This window comes from Benincasa hispida, chromosome 6 (assembly GCF_009727055.1).
Source record: "Benincasa hispida cultivar B227 chromosome 6, ASM972705v1, whole genome shotgun sequence".
NCBI classification, from domain to species: Eukaryota; Viridiplantae; Streptophyta; class Magnoliopsida; order Cucurbitales; family Cucurbitaceae; genus Benincasa; species Benincasa hispida.
The window spans coordinates 33,964,467-33,989,871 of record NC_052354.1 but is presented as its reverse complement, the minus strand read 5'-3'; the positions used below and the strand labels follow the sequence as shown (position 1 = coordinate 33,989,871).

The following is a 25,405-nucleotide window of genomic DNA, read 5'->3' as shown; positions in this document are numbered from 1 at the left end:
TCCTAACTCCCCAATCAAATGAATCCACAAAGTGGTAGGCATATTGAGTCGACAAAACTGACAACTCTCACCTATATGTAAATCAAAGGACACCCTCATAGACAGGAGTTCACAACTCGATTAAGGTTAACTCAACTATGGTCATTCTGGTGAAATGTAAGTCTCTTCTAGCAACGATGTTATAAAGTGAGACTACTTATTTTGTGGTTCGGTCTTATACAAACTTTTTGTATAAGATACCTCCGTTCATATGTCTCTACATGAATGATCAAGATCAAATCATTTGTAGCAGTTTACAATAATTGTAACAACTACAAAACGGGTCGTATCCGGTGTCATCAAGATAAGATGTCAAGTTTTATTCATCTACTACAGACCGTTCAGGTTAGCACTTAAACATGATCACTTGTATGTCTCCACATATATGTTTAATTTACATTTAATAACCTTGGATCTTAGTTTATTGGTTTTTGGTTAATGCAACTAGATGTCAAATAAAATATAACTTATTTTATTAGATAAATAATATGTTTGTACAAATACAAATTACAAACTACAAGACCACCATATTTAAGGCATCGACCCCAACAATCTCTCACATCTCCTAAAATTAGTGAGGTGTACGAATACAAAGTAAAATTATAAAGTACAGTACACAAGAACGAGAAACTAGGGCATACATTACGCGCCCAGTAAAAAATTTCCCACTTTCCCTAGACTAGATGAGGCCTATCTCGTAGGCCCAGACTCTCCAGGTGACCCTTGAACATTTTAGTCGTGAGAGCCTTTCAATGATCACATCCTTTCGATGCACAATCTCTCGTATAAGATGATACTTGCACTCTATGTGTTTTCCATGCTTGTGAATTCTAAGCTCTCTAGAATTTGCCACAGCACCAATATTATTACAATAAAGGGTAATGGGTTTTAACATGTCTGGAACAACTTTCCTATCAGTCAAAAATTTCATCAACTATACAGCCTCCTTGGCAACTTCACAAGCCGCACATACTCTGCCTCCATGGTAAAGTCAACTATGCAACCTTGCTTAGTTCTTCTCCAGACCACAGCTCCTCCATCAAGAGTGAACACTGATCCTGAAGTGGATTTTCTGAAATCCTTATCAGTCTGAAAATCAGATTCAGTGAATCATGTATGGATTAAATCCTTAGACCCACACAAGCATGTAGTCCTCATTCTCTAAAGATACTTAAGGATGGTTTTAACTATTGTACAGTGATCTAATCCTGGATTAAACTGATATCTATTGACTATCCTTATTACATAGAAAATGTCAGGTCTAGTACATAACATTACATACATAAGGCTGCCAACAACCGATGCATAAGGGATTCGTCTCATCTTCTCAACCTCTTAAGGTGTCTTAAAACATTGTTCCTTAGACAAGATAATTCCATGCTTGAAAGGTAATAAACCTTTCTTGAAATAACATCGAATATTTGACAAGCATCTTGTCAATATATTTTGTTCTTACGATCCCTAAAGATCTGGATCCCTAGAACAAATTGTGCCTCTTCCAAATCTTTCATTTGGAATTGGGTCGCTAACAACTGTTTTACATCAATCAGTAGACCTACATCATTCCCAATGAGTAGGATATCATCCACGTATAATATTAGGAAAACTATTGAACTGATGATGATTTTCTTATAAATGTGTCAACATTTTGTTCAAAGCTGTAAGATTTGATTGCAGTATCAAATCTTATATTCCAAGATCGAGAATGGACAAAGATGGTCTTGACCTTGAGAAATGAATTCCTCTGGTAGTTGCATAAAGATGGTTTCCTCAAGATTTTCATTCAGAAAGGCAGTCTTGAGAACCATTTGCCAAATTTCATAGTCATAATATGCAAGAATGGACAAAAGTATCTGGATAGACTTTAACGTGAAAATAGATAAGAAAGTTTTCTCATAGTCAACTCTCTCAACATGGGTATAACCCTTTTGTCACCAGTCTAGCCTTAAATGTTTGTACCTTACCATTTGTACCCTTTTTTCTTTTGTAGATCTACTTACAACCTATAGGTTTAACCATATCAAGTTGATCTACAAGATCTTAGACTGAATTGAAGTAAATAGACTCCATTTCGAGATCCATAGCTTTGATCCATTCATCTTCGTCTACATCCTCCATTGTCTGTTTATAGGATAATGGATCCTCAACGTCGCCTTCTGATATGACGGTTAGGGTTTCTATTAAACCTATATAACGAATAGGCAAGTTCACGACCCCCCCCCCTCCCCACTACGTTGAGGCTCCCTCAACGGTGGATGTGGATGTAACTGACTAGATAAACTGATATCAACAACTCTTGTTGATGTACTGGATTCTTCAACAATAACTCTTGTTGAAGTTTCAATAGTTTCATTGGAAAGTTCGTTTAACAATCTTACTGCGCAGTTTATGCTCCCTGACTTGGTCCTCTTCTAAAAAAGTAGTGTTTTTTGTCACAAACACTTTATTATCTTGAGGATTGTAAAAGTAACCATCTCTCATTCCTTTGGGGTGGCCTACAAATAGACATAGTTTTGAATGATGTTCCAATTCCTTAGAATTAGCCTCAAGCACGTGTGTTGGGCAACCCCAAGCCCTAAAATGGCATAAATTACCTTTACGACCATTTCATAATTCCAAAGGTGTTTCAGAAACACTCTTGGATGAAACACAATTCAAAATATAGGCTACAGTCTGTACTGCATAACCCCAAAACGAGTCAGGTAAATGAGAATAACTCATTATAGTACGAATCATGTCCAACAAGGTTCTATTTCTCCTTTCTAATACATCATTCTACTGAGGTGTACCATGTGCCAAGAGTTGGGATACGATTCCATGTTCTATCAAATTGTCGTGGAATCTCAAATCCATATACTCTCCATCTCGATTAGTTCAAAGTGTCTTAATTGTTTAACCTAATGTATTTTCAACTTCATCCTTGTACTCCTTGAACTTTTCAACAACTTCAGACTTCTGTTGCATTAGGTAAACATACCCATACCAAGAATAATCATCTATAAAAGAGATGAAATGTTCAAATCCTTCTCTTGCCTTAGCATTCATAAGACCATAGAGGTCCAAATGTATAAGTTCCAAGGATACTTTGGCTCTATGACCTTTTCCAGTAGAAGATCTTTTAGTCATTTTGCCTTCAAGGTATGACTCACATACTCGTAAAGAATTTTCTTCTAACTCTCTTAGAAATCCATTCTTAACCAACCTCACAATCCTATTGGGATTTATGTGACTTGATCTTAGGTGCTAAAGTTGGGCATTTTTTTAGAAGAAACTTTTTGTCTTTTATTTTGAGTTACTACAGTTCTGAACAGTTCAGTATTACGAAGGGCCTTAGATGCTAATAGTCATAGCACATAAAGTTTACTTTCTTAGTTTGATGAACAAATAAAAGCACCATTCTTGTAAACAAACACTTTATTTACATTAAAATGAATAGAATGGTTTTGTTCAAGCAGATATTTTACGAAAATTAGGTTCTTCTTTAAATCAAGAACAACATATACATTATCTAATAATAAATAGATTTATGTAAAAGTAACAGAGGTGTCCCATTGCTACAACTAAGACGACTTGCCCAATTCCAACATGCATAGTCATCTCACCAGTCTTGAGCTACAGCCAGGAACTAATTCCCTGAAAAGAAGAACAAATATGATTAGTAGTACCTGAATCAATTATCCAGGCTGAATCATCATTCTCCACTAAGCAAATTTCCAGTACTAGTAAATCACATTTACCTTGTTTGACTTTTCTCTTTTCTACCAAATACTTGGGAAAATTTCTCTTTCAATGTCCCTCTTGGTTGTAATAGAAGAAGATTCCCTTGGCAACCTTGTCCTTTCTGCCCCTCTGGGCCGCAGCAAAGTTAGCTTTCTCCGGATCTCTCTTCTTCTTCTGGCACTTCTTCCACTTTTTGGTGCCAGAAGTAGAAGGTACAAACTTCATTCTAAAGGTCAAACCTTTATGGAACTTCGGAACTCCCTCTTAACACGTAAAATAACTGCATTGGGAGTTATTTTACTTTTACTTTTAATTATATTAAAATTAATATAATTAAGACAAACTATATATTATATCATATATAGTACATAACTATAGTTTATATTATATCACATATAATATAAACTAATCTTATATTCTCTCATATAACTTAGTTTTAATATGAATCATATTCATATTAATTTTAACCTAAAGTTTTTATATGAATTCCATTTATATAACTAATATTTGAATCATATTCAAATATTTATCTCTCTTATTAAATTTTATATTATAATGTATCAATATACATCATATTAATTGTATTTCATACAATTAACTCCCTTTAATTAATTTGAACAATTCAAATTAATTTATTCCCATAAACTCTTATTGAGCTAACAAGAGGATCTTATGGACCTACAAATTAGAAGCTCCAATGATACGAGATTAATTAATTAAACTCTTTAATGAAATTAATCAATATTCATTAATTTTCGATCATTCCACTAAAGACCGACAACTGCACTCTTTGCACTGTAGATATATTTTTGTATCCATTGGATAAAACCAACCAACAATAAGTTGTCCTTTCACAAATTGCTCATAACTATAGTTGGGTCAAATTTATCATTTTACCCCTGTAGTTACATCTAACTTCTTAAGCACCACTGATCCCTCTAATGAACAATTAGTCGTAGTCCAACTATAACTAGACCCCTCTATGACCAGTGAAAGGGTGAGGCACTTCAATGTTCAAGACCCAAAAGCAGCTCTTAGGGAGTAATTTATCTACTTACCCTAAATAACGAGAATGCGTGAATTTCTTCTTATGTAATTGGGCTCTAAGCTCCTCACTCGGACAAATCCCCAAAATGGTAGCCTTATTGAGTCGACAAAACTAGCCACCCTCACCCATACAAATCAAAGGACCGCCTTTATAGACAAGAATTAACAACTTACTTAAGATTAAGGTCAAGTCACCTATGGTCATCCTAGTGAAATGTAAGTCTCTTGAAGTAAAGACGTTATAAAGATAGACTAATCATTTCGTGGTCCGGTCTTATTCGCATGATTCAAACCTAAGTTTGCATGCATGTCTTCCTTATATTTTAGTTCTAATTTCCTTATAACCTTTATGAAAGAAACAACTAAAACCATACACATTGCCACACAACTAGGTATTTATAACACTTAGAAATTTAACCTACATATCATTCTTCATGCAATGTCCGTTCATTACTATACATAACTTTTATATACCAGTAACGAACCAAGTAAACATGCTTCCATACACCCTTATACTATAACATTTATAATATAAAGATGATGCATGTCTATGCTTTATGCATGCATAAATATAATTCTTATATTATATGATGCATGAGCATGCTCTCATGTAATTTAGATCATTCTTTTCTAAATCATAACCCTTATAATAAAGAGATGATGCATGACGAATGCATAACCTAATGTAGGATTTCTTCTATATGGCATACAATATGACATATAAATAAACATACATCCAATGTACATTAACAAAGATTAATGGATCGGGATGAACCACCTCAAAACTGGAAATTAAAATTCTATCTATTACATATTCCATCGAGCAAATAAATTCACAGGCGAACCGGGTCTTGAACCGCCCGGGAAAAGCTCCCATGGTTTAGTAAACACGGCCAGGTATACACAGTCATTTAGCTACGATTAAGTACTAATAACTATGTGATGAAGCATGAGGTACCTGATCGCTTAGCGCACATGACATTAACCTGCGAATCTAAATGATCGTTTAGACGACGACATTGCTGTTAACCACGATCGTCTAGCTGATCACATAACAAGCGCTTAGTAAACGTTTTACTTCGCGATTGTGTAGAAGGAACTAAGCGATGAAGCTTGTTGAGCTACATAATCGTCTAGTGTGCGTGCGTCAACATGCTTCCGAATATCCGATACTCTACAATCGTTTACCCCATCGTTTACATGACCCGACAATGCTTGGTCATCTTCATCCTCGAAGAAAAGCAACTCCTTGTCTTGAAGCTTCATCACGAACAACTCACAGAGACTCAAACAATTTGGATTTACAGACTCGATAGCAAGTTAATATGTCCAAAAACATAGAGGCCCTTACAACTTCAAATGTAAAAGAATTTAAATAACCAGAGGCTTCATCCCAGAAAACTCCATTAATCCATATCCATAAACATACGTTTAACGCTTAAATAGAATGTAGATATGCTTTTACCCACCAAGAAATTAAATGTTATTCTTTGCGTCAATGAATTTGGAATCCACCGCCCTTCCATGGCACCACTGACAGCCTTGACACACATCTGCTGGAAGAAAAATATCACATTTTTAATACACAATCATTTAGCTACGTTCGAGACTCACTGAGACTCAAACAATTTGGATTTACAGACTTGATAGCAAGTTAATATGCCCAAAAACACAAGGGCCCTTATAATTAACTTCAAATGTAAATGAATTTAAATAACCAGAGGCTTCATCCCAGAAAACTCCATTAATCCATATCCACAAACATATGTTTAATGCTTAAACAGAATGTAGATATGCTTTGACCCACTGAGAAAGTAAATGTTATTCTTTGCATCAATGAATTTGGAATATCAGACTCTGACTCTGATACCAATTGAATGAACTCTTATATAAGAGTACCTCTGAGTGGAAGCAAGATTGTTCCAAACTCATTGTGACAGAATTATCGCATTCACAATCAAACAGACTGGTTATGCAATATATAACAAATTATAGGCATGCTTTAAACAATTGAACAACAAGAGAACGAAATACATACCAGTTGAAGACCCTTTCTTCACGAAAATCTCGTTCTCGTCCAAGGACTGCTCCTCTCGCTCTCGCTGAGATTGTCCAAGCAATCGTCCACCAAATCGTTTACCATGAACAAACTCCTCACGACCTTGGCAGCAAGGAAGACACTACCACTCGGAACCCTCGGTATTCTCGGAGTGAAAATCCATGGGGTGTAGGCTCCGTTGGATTTGGTAGAGGGAAGGAGGAAAAGACCATTGTATACCACAACAAAATAAGTGTAAAAAGTCGAGTGTCTATCGTATAGACGATGCTTGATCGTTTACGTAAAGGTAGACGATCGTTTAGTAAAAGGGGCGAGATCGTATAGACGATCGTTTAGTAAGATGCTCAGGCACGCGATCATTTAACAAGAGCTAGACGATTGTTTAGTAAATCCTATGTGATCGTTTAGTAAACTGTGCGCGTGTATACAATCGTTTAGAAACGTTGAGCTGTCGTGTATGCTCTCGGTTTGCTATGCGATAGGCAATATACACAAAATGTGAGTAAATATCTGATTTTTCGCAAAATGAAAATAATTTTCATTTTATCCTTCAGTTATGAAAATTGAATGCAGCCTCCCACTATCTCATTCGGTTACAGAGAAAAAGCCAGCACAATTATCTCATAATTGTTAAAAAAATAAATAAATATAATCTTATTATATTTATAACCTATGGTTTAATATCACATCATATGCAATACATTAACCATAGTCCTTTTCTCCTCCACTAGATATAAATCTATTTATATCATTTTCCTCCATTTAATGTATCTCATACATCATGTCAACTATATCATATATAATTGACCCGTTCAATCATATCATATATAATCGAATTCCCTCTAGTCAATTTGAACACTTCAAACTGATCCAAAAACTGATTCTAAACTTGAATTCATTGAGCTACCAAGGGGACCTTATTGACCTATGGCTCGAAGCTCCAACGGTAATTGAATAGCTGACTAAACTCTTTAGCCACGAGATCCACCATTCATTAACTGCCAGGCATTCCATTAAAGACCGACAGTTGCACTCTTCTCACCACAGATATATTTCTGTGTCCATTGGATATAACCAATCAACAGTACGATAACCCTTCACAGATGCTCGTAAGTATAGCTGAACTAATTTACCATTTTGCCCCTGTAGTTATATCTAACTTCTTAAGTATCACCGATCCCTCTAATGAACAATACAACATAGTCCCATTATGTATGGACACCTCTTGGGCCATGAGAAGATGTGTGGCACCACATCGTTCAAGCCCCGGAATCAGCCCTTAAGGGAGCAATCTATCTACTTACCCCTGCTTCGGGGAATGAGTGAATTTCATTTTGTGTAGCTAAGTTTCCAGCTCCCAAATCAGACGAATCCCCAAAGTGGTAGGTTTGAGTCAGCGATCTGGCCATTCGCACCCATGCAAATCAAAGGACCGCTCTCAAAGACAGGAGTTTCCAACTCATTCAGGATTGAGGTCATGTTACCTATGGTCATCCTAGTGAAATGAAGTCTCTATCATGATCGGCATTATATAATGAGACTATAACACTTCGTGGTCCGATCTTATATAAACTCCTTTGTATAGGATGCCCCCACTCGCATATCTCCACATGAATGATCAGAATCAGACCATCTGTAGTAAATCATAACACTTGTAACTATTCTATAAAGCGGGTCGCATTCGTAGCATTACCAAGATAAGGTTTCCCTCCTCTATTCATATACTACAAACCATTTTGGTTATCACTTATGACATGATCCACCTATATGTCTCCATATACATGCTTAAGTATAAACGACAACCATGGATCTTAGTTTATTGGTTTGTGGTAAAGCAATTAAAACATCCAATGTTCCATAGACAAAAGTGAAGAAAATATCATATATTATTACATCACAAGCATTTGTTCAAAACTGTGTTTACAAACTACAGGACCCAATGAGAGTTTAGGGCATCATCCCCAACACTAATTTGTTGGTCCATAAGATCCCCTCGTTAGCTCATTAAGAGTAAAAAATAAGAATCAATTAGTTTTTCGGATTAATTTGAATTGTTCAAATTAAATAAGGAAACTAATTTATATAAGATACAACTAATATAATGTATATAGATATATGTATTATAAAGTTGATCTTGAATGAGATCCAAAATTATACTTTTTAACATAAGAGAGATAAATATTTAAATAAGATTCAAATATTATTGATGTGAATGAGATCCACATAGAATAATAGGTTAAAATTAATATAAATGAAATTTATATTAAAACTATAAGTTATATGAGAGGATGTGTTTTGAATATGATTCAAATGATATTAAATATATTATATTTAATCATTAATTAATTATTTAATTAACCATATTAATTTTGTTATATCTTAATTTGTTTTAATATATGATTTAAATTAATACGTAAAATCAAAATAACTCCGGCATAATAGTGAGGGAAGTTGCAAGTAATACTACAATAAGGGAGTCATCTGCAAAAGAGGAAGAACACAGAACGTTGAACTCACATAATTCTCTTGCTGCAAAATCCTATATAGAAATCCTCTCTCACAAAAATATCTTTCCCTACCAAAACAAGGAGACCACATTTCTTTGGCTCTTATTTCAGAGAATAGCGAGGTAATCTGATGGTTGTGTATAGAGGAATTTCCTGTTGTTGTTCATTTGAGTTTGTGGAAGAAGTTCGTGCGGAGTAGTGTTCGTGATCTATATATAGGAAATACGTGAAAAAAAAAGTCTTCAAGAGTCAGTATTTTCTCTTCTTTCTTTCTCCTATGTAGAAGCATGCTTTAAGTTTGAATGTTTATCCTAGTTTCTCTGTTTTATTTCTCTGTATCTTGAGTTTTTCAAAAATTGATTGTCATTGACACGCCGTTCACACGCTTCCGAAAGGAATTCAATTCCTTCACCCAAACCATCCCAAAATCTTCAACAAATGAGCAAAATGTGAGAGAAAAATGAAGAGAGTTCCTTCTTATAAGACAGCTTGATATTCCTCATAAGAAAGAAAGTTTGTAACTCTTATTTTATATGTAGTGAAATTCTGTTGTCCTTATCCATGGTTTTTACCCTAATTTGTTAATAGGATTTCTATGTAAAATGACTGTGTGTTATTCTCTCCCTTTTTCTTCTTCATTATTATTATTTCTTAATCTATTTTAATTGTAATCTTATTCTATTTGATCACAATTCTTTCACAATATATCAATGATAGATTGATATTCATGGGGAATATCAGGGGTATCGGTCTATCAATAATATTAGGAAGGATATAGTCTATCGAAGGATATCAATCTATAAATTCTATCCCATTTGTTCTTGTCTTGAAAAAAAATGTTTTGGGGAATTGATATTCACAGTAGTCGAAAAATCAAGCCATTGGAATTTCTCAGGTCCTGCAAATATTATAAAATGAAAAATAAAGACTTAAAATGTAAAAGACCCAAATGGCCAACCACACAGAATCAAAACCATGTACTTCGGGGAAGGGAAATGTTTGTTTCTTTTTTCCTCTTTTCTTCCTAATTAAATTTCTTCTTCAACAAAAAAAAAAATCAAAGGCAAAAATATACTTTTAGTTCCTATATTTTGGATATAGCTTTTATTTAATATTTATATTTTAAAATATCACATATTTAGTCCTTAAATTTTAAGTTTAATTTCAATTTAGTCCCTAGATTTTAAAATGCAACAATTTTACCTTTGATATTTTAATTTTGTTTCAATTTAGTTTCTATGTTTTAAAATTTATATTTTTAACCTCGATTTTTCACTAAATACTAATTTTTCGTCTTTAGAGTTAATTTATGTTAATAAATTAAAAATCGTTAAAAGAATTTTAAAGTTTCAATATTTTTTCTCTTTTAAAATTTCACTTCATAATCGTTTTAGTTAATTAATAAAATATTGGCGTCAACTATTGAAAGTTAATATTTAATGAAAATTGAAGTTAAAAATATAAAATCTTGAAACCGACCAAATTGAAACTAAACTCAAATGTTTAAGTAAAATTAGAACATGTAGAAACTTAGGAATTAAATTGAAACAAAACTCAAAATTTAAAACTAAATGTGTAATATTGAAAAATTTAGGGATGAAATAGAAATAGAAAAAAATTGAAGGTTTTAGAAAAGAGAGGACAATGAGAGCGCAACGGATTGATGTTTTTCTTCGTGAGAAAGGATTGATCCATGATTGTCCACCACCGTCGCCGCTGGTGGTGCTCCGATTGTGATTTCGAGTCTAGCCATCATGCTCACCGATCAGCTACTTCGTTAATGGCAATAGACGAATTCATTCTGCATTTGCAGTTAAGCGCGGTGAGGGAGAATAACTCGTGTAAATGTAATTTAAAGCAAGGGTAAAATGGGAATAACAGTTATGAGCTTTAATAAATTGCCATATTTGAAAATTCTTTTCAAATCTGCTATATTTGCCAATAGAAAAGCTGAAATAGCCATCCACTACCATTGTTCTAAATTCTAAATTCTAAATTTTATAAATGTTGTCATGGGTTGCTCAAGGCAAGGCTTAAAACCCGCAGTCCAAACTCGAAAGGTATCAGGAGGAGTTATAAAGGAATGTGTATCCCAAAAGAGAAAAATTAGAGCATAGAGGTTTCGGTTGGCCAATTGAACCGTAAATATCTACCAACTGGAAAATAACCAAGTTGCACTCGGTCTAACATCCTAGAACTTCGAGTGTCAGAAACAACTTTGACATTCCAAAGAGAGTCATGACCTTGTTTCTTATGTGTTTTGTTAAACTATAAACTTTTATACTAAATTATGTATCGGAGTGTGGTAGACTTGGTACCATACCGATCTGAGAATTTCTTACGGTGGATCAACTCAGAAAGCAAGGCCAAACCGAAGGTTAAATCCAAGAGGAGCCTGAACAACAACGAACACTGACGAGATCCAAGCGACAACAAATGCCTTTCATTTATTTAAAGAGACCTTAATTGAAAGTGAAAACGCAAGATCAATAATTTCAAAATGCTAACTAAAACCTCAAACTTGTGTGATGGAAGGAAAAAGCAATTAAATTGTAAACTTTACAAGAAGGAAAAACAAACAAAAATGAATTCTAATTAATCAATAAAGATTAACAATACAAATTGAAAGTGAATATTTAATTAAAAAAATCGAGATTAAGAATATAAATCTTGAAACCTAGAAATTTAATGGAAATAAAACTCAAATCTCAAGGCTAAAACTGTAACATTTTAAAACATAAGAACTAAATTTGAATCAAACTCAAAACTTAGGTGTAACACTTAACCAACTAGATCTTAAATCTAGGAACCAAAAATGTATTTTTCCTTATTTTGTTTTCATAGATGTAATTATACATTTTTTTTATTCTTTTTGTTTTTTTAGTCAACAATACGTGAGTGAAAGATTTGAATCTCTAACTTTTTCTTCGGTAGTTCATATGTTATTCTAGTTGAGCTATACTCTGATCGATTTTTCTTTTTCCTAATAATGCTTCATTTACTTGTAAACATTTTTAGTTTACTAAGTAAATTATCAATAACTATGAGTATGACATACACAAACCATATTTTCTGATTGTTTTTATTTTTCCACGTGTGATATTATGAACATTTATTCTTCAGAAGTAATGATTTTTTTTTTTTTTTTTACTTTTTCAATTTTAAAAAGTGGCCTAAGAGAAATAACCTTGTAAGTTTCTTTATTGAACCTCATAAACTTTAAAATGGAGAGGGAAGCACCCCATTGTGAGAAAATTTAAATTTGGGTAAAAATCAACTACTCCTTGCCATTGAAAAATAATGTTCTATAAGTCTACTTATCATTCTCCATAATTCATGTTTTATTTATTGATCGTGGGATTTTGTAGTGCAAATCTTTTGATCGTAAGAAAAGGAAACAATATTTTAACCTAATCTTAAAATTTGTTCTTCGTACTCCAGATTACAAGACATCGTTTCAAATATGATCATAATGTACTCTTCCCACCATGTCGTATTTGCATCTTCGCATTCCAAGTGAGAAGCTAATGAAATGGTTGTTATAAAATAGTTTTAAGTGTCTAGCACAAAAATGAAAACTTTTGAAATGATAGGGGCATAATTGAAACCCATCTCTTTGCCACATGTGACATTATTATACAAGTTGATTCCACTTCATATTTTTACTTCATTTTAAAAGAAAAGTTTGCTTTCGAAAGTTTCAAAGGCATAATTGTTCACTTGGTGTAAATTATACCAAATGATTAAAATATACATCGATATTTTCATAAATCAAAGAATTTCACATCAACCTTAAGAATTAACCAATATCTTCAACATATATATAAAAGATAAAACATTAAAAATAAGATCTCTAACTTAATTTGAAGGTAAAAACATCTCAATTATAAAACTTAATAACAAAAATTGATATTTTATTGACATGTCAATTAAATTAAAACTCCAATACATCTAAGCCTATCTTAATCCTGATAATACCCTATTTAATTCATATAATGTCACTTCTCTTATTGTCCGCAGTATTCTCTATAATTCCTTAAATACTTTTCCTTCTTTTGTAATTTTATCTTATTAAGGAAAGGACAATTTAAAAAAAAATCTGTAAAAGAAAAAAAGACACCCTTTAATGGAAACATTAAACCAATCATATAATTCGTCTAAACAAGAGGAGGAAAGGAGGATGGCAGATAGTGTTTGTGTGACTCCCAAACTGCTATAGGTTGAATGACTTTAAATAGAGTAAATTTCTAGTATTACGGGAGTATCGTAGTCCATCTATTCATACTATAAATTTATCTTCATAAATATAAGTGAACTTCATAATAATGACATTGATACAACCCTACTTTTAAAAATATGTTGACGTGACAAACAATAAATAGAGTATGAAAATAGTAATAGAGAACGGATGCCCTATCAGACCTTTTGAATGGACCATTAACTTCAAAACAACAAATCAAAGTTGGCTAAACATAAACAACATATACATATACTTTCTCTAGAAGAAATGGAGAAAAGAAAAGAGTAGATTGTTTACCTTTACCTATACATATGGCACGAATCCAAACAAATAAGAATCCACACTCCAACAATGTTCTTCGCCTTCCAATCTAAACGTTAAAGCCTGGCCTTTGCCTTTGTGAAAATTTTGCATGTACATACATATTTCAAAGTATTCCCCTCCTATAGACATTATTCTTTTATCCCACATATAATTGATCTTTGGCAATATTTGTTCAGAAAGGATCCATCAATCTTATCCACATTACATATGGTACACTTATTTGTAAGAGAACACTCAGAAAAATATAATTTGGAAGATCTAGCTGGAGACTTGTCACCTGTAATTTGCCTCTCACTGGCCAATAGACGTATTCCGTAGTATACTTCTGCCTTCAATTTGCCTCTGTTGGTGGTTGATCGCAGTTTGGTTTCGTAACACAGGAAAAAAGCTTGTCTATAGGCTCTAGAGTACTAATACCTCATCTAGATTCTGGAGTTACCATCAAAACTTGGGACTGCTACGTATCTTCTTTAATGCCCATGAATGTTTGAATGTTTCGTTGCTTTTTAGTGGTCATTATAACCCGATATTGATCAAAATTATGTATGCATTTAGAAGAACGTCAAGAATCTGATCTGGAAGCAGTGAAGGAAGAGAGAAGACCTGCAGCTTGTGCGGGTAGAATATCACCAAATGTAGACATTGCAGCTGCTGATCTATCTTTAAATATGCCAACTTGGCCATCAGTCAACATGGACCCAAGTTTTAGAGTGCTCTCTCCAAATCTGCTTCCAACCTGGAAGCCAAATAAGAACAGTTAGAAACTTTGGTATTCCAGATATAATTCTGATTTTATTATATGTGAAATAAACAGGTCGATAGCGAGAATACAAAAACTATGTATAGAACTTTTTCTCAATTCATCACTGCCGGGGGATAAAAATTGGAAAAGACAGATGATAACCATGAAACCTTCAATAAGTTGGAAGTCATGAAAAATATGAACAATATACTTCTGTATATTGATCTAAGCAGTCAATATCAACACTGTTCTGGTGTAATAGGGCCCCAAAGCATGTTCAATAAGTTTGAGAAAACTTAAAACTTCCCTAAAATATCAGTGTAATAATTGGAACATTGGTTAGCTAGAAAAACATTCGACACCTATCAGAAAAGTGATAAACCGTATTACCTGCATGAAAGATTTAAACAACGGTGCTGCTACCCCAAAACTGGAGTTATCATTTAAATCTATTTTTTGAGGAAGCTCCCCATTCGTAAAAGCTTTCCAGGAGTTTCTCGAGGAGATATCATCCGAAGGTGTTGGAACAGTCGCCTTCATTCCTCCTTTTGATGACAAGACTGGAGCACTGGATAAACAAGAAGCACATTACACCAAATTCATTCTATATGATAACCAGCAAATCAGCATTATGTTTGTAACCAGAGTTTTGAAAGAGAAAAAAAAACAGAAGGGAGAAACTTCAGCAGGCTAAGTCAATTATTAGCCTTCTTTTATCATGTAAGCCAGGTATTTGTACAACTAGGAAAGAACACAGAGATACGTTGAGTATCTAAACTAACACATTCAATAATAAATATTTTGGGATTTCGTAATCCTTTTTGCTTCTAGTTGATCAACTTCTAAATTATTTTGTAATTATAGTTTATCCCAAATTGCCACCAGTTGGACATCTTTTTGTAGCCCTTTGGACCGTGGGGATATCACATCTCCCCTTCTTTTTTGATAATGAAAAGCCCGTTTCTTATCAAAAGAAGAATAATAATAATGAATGTGGCTCCTGAGAACACATTTAATACGTTCTCCATTAGTACGAGGCAAAACATATTTGTCACAGACAAATTCAAAAAATTATAATCATGCCCCAACAGATTTGCAACAATTATTCAGCTGGATGTGTAATCGTAGAACTTTTGAAAAGAGGGCCAAGAAGAATTACCTGATGGGAAGATATTTAAAACGAGGAACAGTCATGCATCTCATGATATTGGACTCCGAATTGCTTGGCAATTTCTGAACAGTGTCTGTATACATTCTATTGAGCTGCACAAAGAATCCAAAAAGGACAGCATGTCGAAGATATGTCTGTCTTTCATTTTCCCAGAGATATGGCTCATACCTAAAACAAAGTGCAGGAACTGTTATTCATCTTATCCCAAGTAGTTGCTAGAGATATCACTCGTATATCCATCCATTAGCGGTAAAGCAAAACAACAGCACACGGAAAAAAACATCACCTAAACAGATATGGCCAATGAGCATATATCTTAGAAAGAATAAACCCACCCATACATGAGAATGAAATTTGTACTTGCCACACATCTTATTCTCTTTTATTCTTATTTGGTTTCTACTTAAATGGATTCAAAGATTCCCTCTAGGATAACTCCACATGGCATAACATGGTGACTAATATTCATGAAATTGCACTCACAGCTCAAGCAGAAGCCCTTGGAAACAAATTTTCTATTTGTCAAGATTGATGAAAAATAACATATTATCCCTGTGGAAAAGGAAGCAACAGGACTTTATATCGGTATAATGCCTGGTTGTCGGTCCTCTATTACCTCAATGGCTTACTAGGGTTGTTTGATATTTTAAATTCCAAAAATCCTGTCCTGAACACCAGTTTTGTAATCAAATGTCATGGACTTAAAAAGATAAACTCTCTGAACAAGAAGATGAAGAGCTTACAGCTGTCACTGAGAGTATCAACCTCTCTTTTAGGGGGAAAAAAACACGCTAAATTTTTGGATCCCCAAAAGTTCTTTCAGCTTATACTACAAGTCCAGTTTAAATAATTTGTGGAACACAAATACATAACTTTCCTTTACCAGCAAGATGGCCAAACCTATTCAGAAAAGTCAGAATATTCCACTCTTTTAAGCAATCAAATAATGAAAATATAAACAACTACCATTTGCAGACTAATTATTACTATTTTCCTAAAGACGGGCTAGTACGTCATAACCTCCTTACAGCTACTCTGCTTTCAACAACTCAATCAACTCAAAACGATAATTTTTCATCAGTAGAAAGCTTCCAACAACTACTTTTTTTTATAGGAAAGCCTCCAACAACTACAGCAAGGAATAAAAACTAAGCTTACGTTTGCCAGTCAATAGGATCAAGCCTTTTTGAAAGACGATCTGTTAACGCATTCACACGGTCTCTAACAACTGATTTTTCCTCACTCATATCCTGCTTCCTTCTGAGGGCATACTTTGCCCTTGGGTTTTTGGACAACTCTTCACTCATATTAGAATGAGCCCCACATAAAATATCAGCAGTGAACCTTATATCCAACAGAACCTGCAATACACCTTTTTCTGACACTTGCGGCCCGCCAACTTCCATAGATGAAATGAAGTGCCCATAGATACCTATAACCTGCAAGAAACCATAATATACAAGCTGAAATAATATATATACTTGCTTGTTCTATATTTTTCAATTTTTACTCATTTATTCATTCTCTCCTGCAACCACTTTCATCAAGAAATAGATACAAGGACAGCAACATTCTCACTGATATTCTAATACCAAATTGAACATTAATAAACTTTTATGAAATTGTAAATACAGCATATGTGGAAGGAAGATATGAGTTTTCATGCACTTCAAATAAATAAAATGATAACAAAATTAACAAATAAATGCTTGGACTAATTAAGATTTTCTCTTTATTCACAAATTGTGGCATAAGATTATTGCAAGCAGAAGTCTTTAGGGATGGTTCCTTGAGGAGGATTAATAGCATGATGAATTTCGTCCAGATATCATATGTGATTTCAGAACCTCGAGGTACGGGATACAACAGTTTTGGGAAGATTCTTCAAGATTCTTTGTGTCCGTATGGCTCCAATCAAAGTTGTCAGAACAAGAATGGGAAGGTAATTTAAAATTCCCCTTAAAAATAGAAGCAAGCCTGAACAGGCAGCATTTTTTGCTAATGTTTGGAACATCTAGTTACAGTTAAATAGGACAACCTTCAAGGATGCAGAAGGATCTTGGGAGGATGAATGCAGTGCTGCTCACTTCTCTTTTTTGTTATTTCATTTATCTAAATGAAGATTTATTTAAAACGAAATTTCACGTTTTTTTAGAACAACAGAAATTATAATTTCTAATCAAACAAAATACCTTCCCAGTAGGGTTGTTGCAAATTTTCGAATAATTATCTTCTCTAGAACATGACCCCCAATTCTGTGAATTTCTTCACATGCACGGAAAAGAAAGGAAATTATATAAAGAGAAGGCATTGATGGAAGAGCAATTACCTTCTCCAGTAGGGTTGTTGCAAATTTTCGAATAATTATCTTCTCTAGAACATGACCCCCAATCCTGTGAATTTCTTCACATGCACGGAACAGAAAGGAAATTATATAAAGGGAAGGCATTGATGGAAGAGCAATTTTCATATCTGATTGACCTTCCACAGATTGTTCTTGCTTGATTATTGTCTCTTCCCAGCCCTGCCGATTACCAAAATAAAATAAAATAAATAAAAAATAAAAAATAAAAATCTATTACCATATATGCGTAAACTATAAACAACAAAATCAGCAAAATAGAACTAAAGGAAAACAAAAAATGCTGCAATACTTTGATAAGAAAACTAGTAAACTGGTAGGAAACACCTAAGCTATGCATCAGAATACTATGCAAAACTAGAAAATAATATGATTTCAAAAACAATGTCAAGTTAGGTTTAGGGTTTAGAGTCAATTAGGTCATGTCCTCAGACACTTTGATTTAAAAGAGCATATGGCCTTTTTTGTGAGAGAGAGAGAGAGAAGGAAAAAAACAGGCATATGCTCCATACATTTCCTATAATAATAATAATAATAATGTGGATTTTTTTCTCATTTTCTGTTTTTAAACAAATGCAAAAAAGAAATGGATGAAATGGTGGTTTGGATCTTCCCACTCCTTTTGCAATTGGAGTGAAGTTGAGGAGACATGGTACATGAAGTCTTTTCCTCGGGATCTTGAGCCAGCCCTCAGGGTGTTGATACCCATAAAAGCAAGGGACCACAAAAAGAAACTAAACCTAGTTTAGGAATAAGATCAAGCACTTGAAACCACCACTCTTCCCTTTAACTTGTTTCAACTACATTTTTCGCTAAATGAGAAAACTAAACTTCCAAGTTTACTCCCACATTTTGCAACCTTAGCCTCCATGTGGTTTCATTTCATGCCCAGGATTCCCTCAACCTTTTTCATTCATCAACAATGAAACTGGATCATAAGTATCGACATGCAATATTTAGTATTTAAACTCGCATTAAAGATTTTATAATCTAAGTAGGTGGAAAAAAATTGTCCTAAATTACCGATGCCTACATTGCATCCAAGGGTATGCTACCACCATTGCAGGTCTCTTACCAACAACAATCAGGCAGTAATTATGAATAATCAAGAAAAACATAAAAGCCTATCAGAAAGACAAAAACCAATTAAGCTAGTCTCACGAAAAGAAATCAACACTAATAAAGATGAATATGATTGAAGTTTCAATGTGAAATATGGAAAATATTTTACCTAGCTCAATTTTTTATCAATTTCGTAGTTAAAATGAAAAATCATATAGATGGGTCTTACTACAAGTGTATTTTGACTGTGAGCTTGTGAGGAAAATGGACATTGCAGGTCTCAATGCACATGTACTAGGCAAGGCTTTGACAAAGAAATCAAATAATAATAATAATAATAAAGTAATATAAAGCAAATATCACTTACCCTCAAGGGAGTTGCTGAAAGTAGGGCATCATCTTGAGAAAGATCTCTAGAGAGAATTGCAGAAAGCTCATTACATAACCATAACATCCACAAGCTATGAGACCTTACAGAAAGATCATGAGTAACCCTATTCAGTTCTTCTAGTTTTGGGCTTGCACTTTCTTTAGTTCCAAGCAAAGCAGCTGTGGCTAGTGACGTTTGTCTTCTAGAGTCTGTAGACATCTGTCTTCCAGGAGAATTAACATACAGAGCAGAATCAGGAACACCTTTGGACTGTCGCAGTAATGAAGAATGCTTATCAAAAACAGAGGATGGTGTGTCATTTACCCAAAATTTTGGTGAACCAAGGATGACACTAATGTGCTTCAAGTGATTTTGAAATGCAAACAGGAGACGACCAATGAAAATTGATCTCTCAACAAGCGGAGCAAGACTAACAGGCTGACTAGCAGTCCTACTATTTTCCATGTTACTATATAGATTATCAATCTCTTTTTCCAGTTCTATTAATATGGTTGACATGCTTTCATAGCACTTATTCTGTAGATAAGGTGCCAGGTCTTTTAACCTTATTGATGCCTTTGGAGATTCTATGAAACTTAGAAGATCCTGAAGCACACTCTGACAACAGTTTTCAAATGCATCTCTGATACGACTGACTTCTGGACCAAAATAAGCATTGATACAAGTATTAAGATCACTCTCTTCTACAGATGCTTTTGCTCCCACAGTTGGACAAGTTTTCTTAGCATTAAACTCTATAAACCAAACACCACCACCTGTAGAGGGTCTATTCAAGTACCCATTATTATATAAAACGTCCTCAGTTAGATGAACCGATTCTGCAATATTAACTACTTTAATCATTTCCATGAATCTTGAATCAATAATAGTTTGCATCCTGCGAGCAAATGCATCTTCAAATATGTCATCCCAGAGGTCTGAGTCATCTTCCAAAACAAGTTCCCTCATTCTACTCCACGGCAACTCAATTTCAGATCCAAAAACACTTTTTAACCAATCTAAACTTCCTTCCAAGACTTCCTTACTTTCCATTGTCTCTCTTATTAATTTCTCAGCAGAAGCAAGATCCTGGCCAGTTCCAATGGCATCGATCAAAAACCTTCCATTGATCTGGCTAACGATCTCTCTTCCACATTCTCTTAGCCAACTCGAACAAGTGCTAGCAATGTAATCTTTCTCAAGCATGACCATGACTGACTCTAACGTATCCCTAAATAACTTCCAGAGCCTAACTTCTTCATCCGGGTTGGGAATTCCACCAAACAATTGTGACGCAGGTGGAGAACTTAATATAACTTTGTAAAACAATGGCATATCATTCAAAACTTGCAAAAACAACTCACCGACCTGTCCTATACTAACCTGAATTATAGCCAAAACCTCGCAGAACACGGATACAACAATAGAGCAAGCTGCATTGCTCCCGCACATACCTAATTTTTGAGAAATCCAAGACTTCCTCGTATCAAGAAACAAACTGAGTACTTGCTTCGGCTCAAGCTCATCAATAACCGCGACAGCAGCCAAAGCATCCGCATAAGCTCCAACCCCAAGTCCACGATCAAGCAATCTCTCACGGCTACGCTGCGAAATCTGAGATTTGAAGCTCTCCACTATCTGCCAATGGTGCTGAAGCAGAGGAAAATTAGAGAGGAACTTACGGTCGGAATCGGCATTGTGGGTCGTCAAAGCTTGTTGCACATGCTTCGCTCGAAGGTGACGAACAGCAGCTTCGAGAAACATGGACTCATCAAGACAACCCCAAATATTCTCAGGGGTATCAACAAGATACTTAACCCGACAAGCGATGGCGTAAAGGGTAACACGAACATGATTATTAGAAGGAAGATGCGTGAGGGAATCAGAAGATGAAAGGGAACGGATAGAAAGGTGAATGGAAGAGAGATTAGATGAAATTGAATGGGAAGTGGATTTCATAAGAACGATGGAGTCGGCGGAGTCGATCAGATCTCGGTAACGGTTACCGACAAGTTGCCGTAGCTCCTCTTGCTTGGATTGGATCTGAGCACGGGTGGAGGATTCAACCTTCCGAATTTCAGAAATGGGTTTTGTTCGGAAGAGAGATTCGGCATCTCGGTGACCTCCACCTCCGTCAATGGAGGAAGCTGAAGGTACTCCCATGGCTGCCGCTTGTGATGATTCGAGAATTGGTGTGGATCGGAGACTATGAAGATGCCAATGTCATGAATCAATCGCAAGAAAATTCAGCCTCCGGAATGGAATTGGATTAGATCAGGACAACATTTTGTTGATTTTGCTTCAGATTTGGGATTTGCTTTGCGTTCTATACACCAAATTTTACACAATTGTCTGAAACTAGCCTGCTGGAAGAAGAAGCCTAAACTCTCCTTAAATTTACCATTTTGCCCACACAGGTTCAATTTATCTTTTATATCTTGAGAGTTGTATTAAATTGTGTAAGTGTGTCCATTAACACCCTTAATTAGATTTAATTCAAAAAATATCTGTGAAATATGACATCTAATTATTTATTTCGAAAAATATCGTGTAAAATATGACATGTAATTATTTTACTTACGCTTCTAAATTATTATAATTGAATTAATTTATATCATTTATTAAAATTATATTTGAAAACATTCCATTCTTACACATAGATAAATTTCTTTAAATATCTATATTTAGATAAATTTCTTTAAATATCTATATTAATAAAATGGACGATTATAATTTATACATGGATAATATTTGCTCCTAAAGTCTTCTTTAACAGAGGTTTAATTGATAAAATTATAAGTTTTACACGATGTTTATCCAAACATAATGGAATGAAGTGTAAATTAATACACAAGGTTTAAATTTAGCTATTAATTCATTATTTAAATTGATACAAGCCTAAAAGTTTGGTGTAAATTGTTTCCTATATTTTCTTAAAAAACGTTAATTTAAACATTTAGTCTCTAAATTTTGAAATTTATATTTATTGAGTCTTTAAACTTTTAAAAATGTATAATATATCTTTAAATTTTTAATTGTGTTTAATACATCACTAGATTTTAAAAATATCTAATAGGTATTTAAACTCTCAATATTGTGTCTAATAGGTTCCTTAAGTTTAAGAATGTCTAATAGGTGTTTCAACCTTTAGTGGTCTCTTGTTTTCAGTTGAGTGATTTTTGGTTTCCAACTCAAAACCATAAATTTGCCTAATGTACTCATTATCATGGGTTGCAATTAGAGGTGTTCAGAAAATCCAATTAACCGAACCCAAGTTGTACGTTTTGAGTTAGGTTGGGTTCAAATAAAAGAAAATTTTATGGGTTGGGTTAGTTCACGAGTTCGCCTGAAATAACCTAAACAAATCCGAACTTATTATTACTTCTAGGGGTGTTTGGGGCGTTGAGTTGATAGAATGTTTAAAATTCATATGTCTGGGGAATTCGGATGTCTGTGGAGTTCATATGTCTGTGTTTGGGAGTGCAGAGTTATTTTGTCTTAACTGATATGTCTGTGTTTGGACGGGTAAAGTTGTTTTGTTGGAGTTCATATGTCTGTGTTTGGGTGTGTAGAGTTCATATATCAGAGTATCCGGTGCAGTCTTTTTACTATAAAATAATCTACTTGAATAAACACTAATTTTTTTTTTTTTAAAAAAAAAAAAAGACATTTCTATTCAATAATCATACCCATCATAGTTTGAATTAAATATGTATTGCAATTTTTTTTTCTTTTTAATCTTGAAATATGGTATAGAGTTCAATTTTGAATCATTCATTCCAAACCTACTTTTTAGACAAAGCTAATAGATTTTACAATTTTCATTTAATTGAATTATTAACTTCGACCTAATTATTTGGATGCATTTCTGAATAAAATGGAGATAAAAATAAAATCAAACCACCTCAAAAGATATGTATAATATGATGACCATATACATGGACATTGTGATAGAGTAAACATGCAAAATATGGAAGCTAACAGAATCATTAAGCACTCTAATTATAATTAATTTGAGTAACAAGCATGCTAAGAACATTGTTTTACAAATAATAGGGTTTCGACTTGAATACCTTTGTAGATTGCCACTTAATCCTTGCAAGCTCCATGAAATTGGCCTTTAATCTCTTTAGTAGACCACCAAGAGTGTCTTCTCTACTATTCTCAGTCTTGAATTGAGTGGTAGAACTCTGAATTGAAAAGGAATTGGGAGAGGTTTGGACTTTGAAGAGGGTTTGAGAGAAAATTTTCAGCAGGATTTTCTTTCTCAAAATTCAATTGCATGCTCTTAATTTTGATCAAATCAGAAATATATATTCATATTAATCATGCATAGACTGATTAATTGGCCACTTGACACTTCAAAAAGTATTAAAAAAGTGGTCTAGGTGATAAAATTAGAAAAAATCCACTTAAGGATTAAAAACTAATTTTTCAAATTTAATTTCATTTAATTTAACTTTTAAATTAAAAAAATTAAATTAAATATAATTTTAATTCCAAATTTTCTGAAAAATAAATTTCTTTTGAAAAATGAAATTGATTTAATTAATTAAACACATTTAACTAATTAAATAATAATAATTTAATATCAAATATTAAATTGAAAAAACACTTAATTCAAACATGAATCTCTATTTATGTAATCAATATTTAAATCATTATTTAAATATATTGAACTCTCCAAATCCGTTTAATTTCAATAAATTTAAACATTAATTATATCGAATATAATTATCCAAACCCTAAAATTTGAATTTGAACATTTCAAATTTTCTCAATATTTTAATTCCAAGGTTTAATCTTTTACGAGCTAGTAGAGGAACCTTATGAACCTACAGATCATGAGCTCCAACGATTTGAGATTAATTGGCTAAACTCTTTAAACCGAATTAATCAATTTTCATTAACTACCGAGACATACCACTATAGCTCAATAGTTGCACTCTCCTCACTATAGATATATTTCTGTCCACTTGATTTAACCATAATCAGTTAGTCAATCCTTCACAGGTTGTTCGTATTTATAGCTAGGTCAAAAATATTGTTTTACCCCTATAAATACATCGGTTCTTAAGTCCCCACTGATCCTCTATTGAACAATTGGTTTATAGTCCAACTAATAAACTATATCCCTCTCTATCATGAGAAAGCAGGGGCCTCTTTGTTTAAGACCAAAAATAAGTACTTAACAACCTATTTGCTAACCCTAAAATGGGTAAGAGTGAATTTCATCTTGCAAGACTATGTCCCCAACTATCTATCCGGTTTTATCCTCAAAATAGGAGGCTTATTGAGCGATGATGTTGAATCACTCTCACCTATGCAGATTAAAGGATAATTCCAAATAAATAGGAGTTCATAGTTAGCTTAGAATAAAGATCAAATTACCTTAGGTCATCAATTTAAAATAGTCAGTTTTAACCATAAACGATTTTTATAAAGAAAAGTGACTATTTCGTGGTCCCGTCTTATGCAAACATCTTTTGCATAGGATGTCCCCACTTGCATGTCTCCATATGAACGATTTCGGGATCACATCGTTTGTATCAATATACAAAGTGGGCCACATCCACAGTGTCCTGAAGATGAGATACCCAATCTCATCCATGTACTTATAGACCTTTTTGGCTATATATTAAAACTTGATTCTCTTTTATGTCTCTACATAAAGTTAAAGTATTCATACTATAGCCGTGAGTTTATTTATTGGATTTTATAACAGAATGCATTTCAATAACACTTTTATTGAATGAAGTCTC

General features: G+C 33.7%; 1 protein-coding gene across 1 annotated transcript; it reads right to left on the bottom strand.

Annotated features, from left to right (window-relative positions):
* Positions 1-13,814: 13,814 nt before the first annotated feature.
* On the bottom strand, positions 13,815-22,035 carry LOC120079648 (conserved oligomeric Golgi complex subunit 1). Its single transcript, XM_039033918.1, has 6 exons — positions 19,641-22,035; positions 18,179-18,373; positions 17,008-17,288; positions 15,838-16,017; positions 15,069-15,246; positions 13,815-14,672 (listed from the first exon to the last, which is right to left on the bottom strand). Exons 1-6 carry the CDS (start codon positions 21,804-21,806, stop codon positions 14,499-14,501), a joined length of 3,174 nt encoding a protein of 1,057 aa, XP_038889846.1. The 5' UTR covers positions 21,807-22,035; the 3' UTR covers positions 13,815-14,498.
* Between the last annotated feature and the right edge of the window lie 3,370 nt (positions 22,036-25,405).

Excerpts from the sequence above, each read along its gene's own strand:
- LOC120079648 (XM_039033918.1), bottom strand. The coding sequence starts at position 21,806 with ATGGGAGTACCTTCAGCTTCCTCCATTGACGGAGGTGGAGGTCACCGA. Across the intron at positions 15,247-15,837 it reads TTTAAATATCTTCCCATCAG|TGCTCCAGTCTTGTCATCAA; the intron begins GTAATTCTTCTT and ends TTGTTTATCCAG. Across the intron at positions 14,673-15,068 it reads TGTTTAAATCTTTCATGCAG|GTTGGAAGCAGATTTGGAGA; the intron begins GTAATACGGTTT and ends TTTGGCTTCCAG.